The 6,833-nt window shown below is 40.4% G+C and overlaps 1 protein-coding gene across 1 annotated transcript; it reads right to left on the bottom strand.

The window, feature by feature from the left end:
- Positions 1–519: 519 nt before the first annotated feature.
- Positions 520–1,868, bottom strand: LOC106330808. Its single transcript, XM_013769219.1, has 4 exons — positions 1,433–1,868; positions 1,264–1,363; positions 947–1,201; positions 520–810 (listed from the first exon to the last, which is right to left on the bottom strand). Exons 1-4 carry the CDS (start codon positions 1,822–1,824, stop codon positions 520–522), a joined length of 1,038 nt encoding a protein of 345 aa, XP_013624673.1. The 5' UTR covers positions 1,825–1,868.
- Positions 1,869–6,833: the final 4,965 nt, after the last annotated feature.

The following is a 6,833-nucleotide window of genomic DNA, read 5'->3' as shown; positions in this document are numbered from 1 at the left end:
AGAGACAGAGAGAGAGAGAGAGAGAGAGAGAGAGAGAGAGAGAGAGGTGATGAATTGGTTGAGGGGGAAAATTTAGCAAGTATAGAAATTGGGCTTTGGTTTGGAGGGCAAATTTTGGGTTTAGAGAGAAATGGGTTTTGGGTTTAGGAGGGAAAATTTTTGGGTTTTTTATGTGGTGGGAAATAGGTTTAGGGAATAGATAGGGTTTAGGGTTTAGTTAGGTTTTAGAAAAAAATGTATTTTTTATGAAATCTCAAAACTATTAATTAGAATTTAAGAATATAAGAAACTAAAAAAACTTAAATATATTAACATTTTAAAACTAAGAAATCTAGTTATTTTATATTTCCAAATTTTAAACTTCATAAATTATAAATTTATTATACATTGCAAATTTAAAAACTTCATAAACTACTTATTTATATTACAAATTTTTTAAACTTCATAAACTACAAATTACTAAGTGATTACTTATTCATATTACAATTTAAAAAAAAAACTTCATAAACGAGAAACTTACTAAGAACTTGAATCAGATTCTGAATCCGAATCAGTACAAGCCTCGTCTAATTCATCTTCTGAAACGTATTCGTCATTAGGAGGAACAATTGGCGTGGATTCATAATCTGAATCATCTTCGACAACATACGCCTCAATGCGCAACATCACGCTCTGTGCAACAACTATCATCTTGTAACGCAACAAGAGCATCCTCAGACGTTTCTCGAACCCCTCTAGGCATAACTTTTGTACATGCCCACCAATCGTTGGCTGATGTATGTCGTACCCGCGGATAAGGAATGAAACAAACTTGATCACAATTACCAGATAAGATAAATGGATCATATTTCTCATACTGCCAGCGCGGAGACACATCAATGATTCCTGATTTATGTTTTCGAATTCCCCGACCTTCAGTTGTATCAAACCACTTACATTTAAAAACCATGGCCTTCAGTCCAACAGAACCAAAATACTCAACCATCATTATCTCCTCGATCAAACCGTAATAGTCAGTATATGTGGTTCCACGAACTTGGACGCCGTAATGTTGGGTTTTCATATCTTGGCGATGGCTATGTGTGTGGAAGCAGTAGCCACGTGAATGGTAAATCGGCCAAGACTTATACTTACGTTGCGGACCTTGTACAAAATCCAACATCCACATCGGAAACTCATATGTGTTACTCGCTTGCATAACCTGTTAATTAAATTTTGATAATTTTCATTCAAATTATAAATCAAATAATATCAGAAACTCACATAGTTTTTCACCCATTCGGCAAATTGTTGGTCTTTTAGTATTTGTAGGTCATTACTAGACATATATGGGTTTCTCTCCATCATAAACTCCTCGAACATCCTGTGGATTTTTTTAAGAGATTATAACTTCAGATATCATGAAACAATAACAAAAAAATAATCGAAGTACCTTTCGTAGGGTTCGAATGTATTACAATTGAGCATCAGAAAAATCTGGAGGACGGTGTAGTCATCATCGGTTTGCCATTTCTCTTCAGATTTTCCACTAACCCGACCTTCGTGATAAAACAAGTTAGGCACATCTGGATATTGATATGTAAACCGAACTTCTCCGGGAAGTGGAACCTCAGGTACCACTTGTGGATTACCAAAGAAGTTAGCAGAAGCGGTAGATATTTCCTTATTCACATATTGTGCAACGATGGAACCTCCAATGTGTGCCTTATTTTTAACTTTCTTTTTCAGATGGTACATGTATCGCTCGAAAGGATACATCCATCTATATTGCACTGGACCACCTAAAGCAGCTTCGTCTGCTAAATGTACGGCCAGATGTTCCATAACATCGAAGAACGACGGTGGAAAAATCTTCTAAATTGCAAAGCTTCACCGCAATGTTTTCTTTCAAAATGGCAACATCTTTGTGCTTAAGTATCTTCGCAGAGATATCCCGGAAGAAGAGTGCTATCTCTACAAAAAATAATACGAGTTAGTCAATAATAACACATATCAAACTAATTATTAAGATTATGTACCTGAAATGGCAATGTGAACACTTTTTGGAAGTAATTCTTTAACGTAAATGGGAGAAGTCGCTGCATAATGACGTGACAATCATGAATTTTCAGACCTGAAATCTTGCTATTCGTCTCGTCTATGCACCTACTAAACTTTGAAGCGTACCCATCTGGAAATTTTATATCATTTTTCAACCATCGCAGAAATTCTTTTTTTTCCTCCTTCGACAACCGGAATATCGGGACTGGCATCGTTCCATCATCCTTCATATGTAACTCTGACCGTCTGCACAAATCAGGTAGATCCATCCTCGACTTTGCATTATCTTTTGTCTTCCCGGGAACATTAAGCACCTTGTTGATAAGATTATCAAAGAAATTTTTCTCAACGTGCGTGAAGTCCAGGTTGTGGCGAAGAAGAAGGTTTTCCCAATAAGGCAACTCCCACAAAATACTTTTCTTCACCCAATTGTGGTCTTTGCCGTTGCCGTTTATAGTGCTCGCAGGTTTCTCGTGTTCATTTCCTCCACAATTGACAGTTTTTTTCAGTCCTTCGATGTTGTTGATTCTTTCGCGGAGAATTTCTTCTCCCGTCAACCATGGTGGAGGATCTTCAGTTACTGTATGCCCCTTTCGAAAAGCTTGGACATTTCTTCTGTAAGGATGCTCCCTAGGCAAGAACATTTTATGGCAGTCAAACCCGCAATGCTTCCTTCCATGTTGCAACCAAAAAGACTTTGTATCATCAAGAAAATATGGACAAGCTAAATGGCCATGAGTCATCCATCCGGACATCATGCCGTAAGCGGGAAAGTCATTAATTGTCCACATTAGTGCGCTCGCATCGTAAAATTTTGCTTCTTCAAGACATCAAATGCTTCAACTCCATCGCTCCATGGTTGTGGCAAAACATCTCTAAAAGTTTGTGATATCTCATCCATACATGACTCCGCCAAATTATGATCAGTTTTTACTTTCATTAAACGAGATGCCAAGTATAGTTGATAAATACCTTCAACACATCCATCATATAGTGGTTGATTAGCGGCTTCGAAAGCTTCAAACACTCTTTCATCATATTTCTCTTCATTGGATTCTTCCATCAAATTCTCTGGTATTTCAGTTGACCCAAAGTCTCCTCAAGGAATGTTCTCTTCATATGGCCCGTCTGCATAGTTTGCTTCATCTCCCATAAATTTACCTCTCGTCGATGATTCTCCAACGTCATAGTAGGTTTATTTATGGCTTGACCATACATAATAATTACTTTTGAAACCGACTCGGTAAAAATGGCGAGATACGGTTCTTACATCACGTTGCTTTCGGTTTCCACAACTTACACAAGGACATAGCAAGGTTTTTCGCTCCATGAAATAATTTTGACTCGAGGCAAAGGCGATAAAAACTTCAACACCTTCGCTAAACTCTCTCGAAACATTATTATCAACTGGATCAATGTGTCGATCCATCCACTCTCGATTTTGAAAATAATAAGGCATTGAAATCTCTCCTTTTTTTTCTTTTTTTTTTCGGAAAAATGGTTTGATATCACGTTTTGATTGTTGTTATGGTTGTTGCAATGTGATAGAACTCTCGTGTGTTTGCGTGCTTATATAGAAAAAACCTTGCCACGTTTCTGCCATGATTTGCCACGATATTTGCTACAATTTTTGCTACGAAATGCCACTAAAATCGCTACGGTTTTGCTACGATTCTTTTCGTGGCAAATATTAGAATCTTTATGCGCCCAATCAGACGGATGTGATTGCACTGAGAAAGCTTGCCATGAAATTGCCCACAAAAAATTTTCGTGGCTTCAGTTTTTTGTATTTATCACTGCCTTACGTGCAGGATTGGATTGATGAGATTTTTTTTTCGGTGGGCTAGCCACGGCTTTGCTACGATTCTGTTCGTGGCAATCTTTTTTTTTGTTTTTTTCTGGCCGACTAAGATAAAATAAATGTAGCAATTAAGTGCCATGAATACATTTGTAGCAATTTCGTAGCAATCTTTGCTACGTTTTATCCACGGCTATTTCCTTAACAAGCTCGCCATACTGAGGACGTGGGAGTTGCGGCCCCCGGTTCGTGATCAAACATGGGAAGCGTCTACGAGAAACGTCGCTAAATATTGCCGCTCAGAAGTTTTTCTTTAATATATACAGCGGGTTGATCCCATTTAAACAATAAAACATTTTTTCTTAGAATGGGGTCATCTTGGCGTACAAGTAATGAGCCATCTTAATTTGAGCTTTTGGCATCTTGGACTGCCATTGGCTGCTCCTAGCTTGCTCTATTTTTTCTCTGAATTCGCTTTGTGACTTTCACAGTTTAAACTTGCCTCGGTTGTCTCAAGTAGTTCTAGGATGTGGTTTGAGGTTCAATACCCATCTAGAGCATCTTATGCAGCTGATGAAATTTATAAGTTGGGTTCACAGTCAATTGGTAGTATTCGCTGAACTGGTTCTGATAGCGCCCTTCTCCACCTTGAAACATATATTTATTTCTTAAGTGATTGAGCCCTTTTTCTTTTCCTTTTGCAACACAACTTCGGCTATATTACGTACGAGGCCTGCTATGGTTGACTTTTGCGGCCACTTTGTGTGTCCTTTCACAGTTTTTATTCTTGCCCTCTTTACTCTGCTTCGCTGAACAGTTTTGTTCTTTACAGGTAGCCCTGGGACGGATCCGGATATCCGGGAAATTTAGGGTATCCGGATTCGGATCCGGATCCGTCGGATCCGTGGATTTAATATCCGGATCCGGATTCGGTTTGCACGGATCCAAGATTTTACTATCCGGATTCGGATCCGGATCCGTCGGATCCGTGGATTTAATATCCGGATCCGGATTCGGTTTGCACGGATCCAAGATTTTACTATCCGGATTCGGATCCGGATCCGTCGGATCCGTGGATTTAATATCCGGATCCGGATTCGGTTTGCACGGATCCAAGATTTTACTATCCGGATTCGGATCCGGATCCGTCGGATCCGTGGATTTAATATCCGGATCCGGATTCGGTTTGCACGGATCCAAGATTTTACTATCCGGATTCGGATCCGGATCCGTCGGATCCGTGGATTTAATATCCGGATCCGGATTCGGTTTGCACGGATCCAAGATTTTACTATCCGGATTCGGATCCGGATCCGTCGGATCCGTGGATTTAATATCCGGATCCGGATTCGGTTTGCACGGATCCAAGATTTTACTATCCGGATTCGGATCCGGATCCGTCGGATCCGTGGATTTAATATCCGGATCCGGATTCGGTTTGCACGGATCCAAGATTTTACTATCCGGATTCGGATCCGGATCCGTCGGATCCGTGGATTTAATATCCGGATCCGGATTCGGTTTGCACGGATCCAAGATTTTACTATCCGGATTCGGATCCGGATCCGTCGGATCCGTGGATTTAATATCCGGATCCGGATTCGGTTTGCACGGATCCAAGATTTTACTATCCGGATTCGGATCCGGGCACCCCGGATATCCTATTTTCGGAGCGGATCCGGAGCGGATCTCGGATCGAATCCGGATCTCGGATAATAAGTCCCAGACCTATTTACAGCCAGGCCTATTTACAGGGTCTCTGTTTGATCCAAAAACGGTGTTTATGCTGGTAGTGTTTGTTGGAATCAATCAAATAATGAATCTAAAATAAAAGATTACATTCTTGAGGTTTAGGAGAAATCTTGAAAGAACCAAACGAGAAATGAACATCAAAAAGAGTTTATTGATCATAGATTATATTACAAGAATGATTTCTAGTGTAAAGTAAATCTAAAATGATATAAACTCTTTGTAAGATGTGTTCTAGGTCTAAAATGGAAGAAGGGAAGATCATTTGCTAAAGAGATGTGTCTCTTTATTTATACAAGGAAGAAGCTAGGGTTTCATAGTAAAATGGGTCTAGCTCATTGTCTAATGGGTCTTGGGGGAGGATGTAAATCCACCCCCAACAGTAAGTCCCCCCAAGATCGTTGAGAGAGATGGAATCGATCTCTGCGAAGTTTACGAATATGGTTTATTAGGCACTGAACTAGACACATTCATGCCTATGACGGTTTAGGCGAATTTATTTCGAACTTGTGCCTAGTAAGAAGCGAGTTTGCTTTAAACTCGTGCTTAGCGAAAGACGAGTTTACTTGACTCATGCTAAGGTAGAGGCGAGTTTACTGAGAGCTCGTACCTAGTGGAATGAGAGCTTCTGTAAACTCATGCCTAGCCAAAGATGAGTTTTTGTAAACTCGTGTCTATCAAAAAGCAAGTCGACCGCAAACTCGTGCCTAATAAAAGGCGAGTTCAATTTAAACTCGTTCTTAAAATACACGTTTACACTATTGCCGACCCGAAGTCTCGTGTTGAGATCGTGTGTGCCGAGCAAGTTGTTAGCTTGTGTGTTCGTCAGGCTATGATGATCTTGAGAAATGTGCCGGCTTCATGGAATGATCCCGTGAAGAAGTCTCGAGCTTTGATGATAAAGAGACGCGTAGACGTCAAACGAGATGCTGAGATCGTTTTGACAAAACGCCTTTGCCGGGGTCCAAGCTTAACGAGATCAAGGCCTCTTTGGTGTGAAGAAGTGTCCGAGGTCGCCGAGAGCTATACGGGGCTTGCCTACTTCCACATCTTCACCGAGAACCTTGGCGGGATGATTGTCATGAGATGACGAGATGATTGATTAATCATTACCACCCCACTTGTGCCGAGATGGCTGAATTGTGTTGCGGTGAACAGTCTTGATCTTTTCGTCACACCACTTTGCTGAAACCAAATTGAATATGCTGAGATCTCACGGTTGCTGGTGACGAGATGAGGTGACTGC

Source organism: Brassica oleracea, chromosome C3, assembly GCF_000695525.1.
Source record: "Brassica oleracea var. oleracea cultivar TO1000 chromosome C3, BOL, whole genome shotgun sequence".
Classification (NCBI taxonomy): Eukaryota; Viridiplantae; Streptophyta; class Magnoliopsida; order Brassicales; family Brassicaceae; genus Brassica; species Brassica oleracea.
This window is presented reverse-complemented; position numbering and strand designations above follow the sequence as displayed.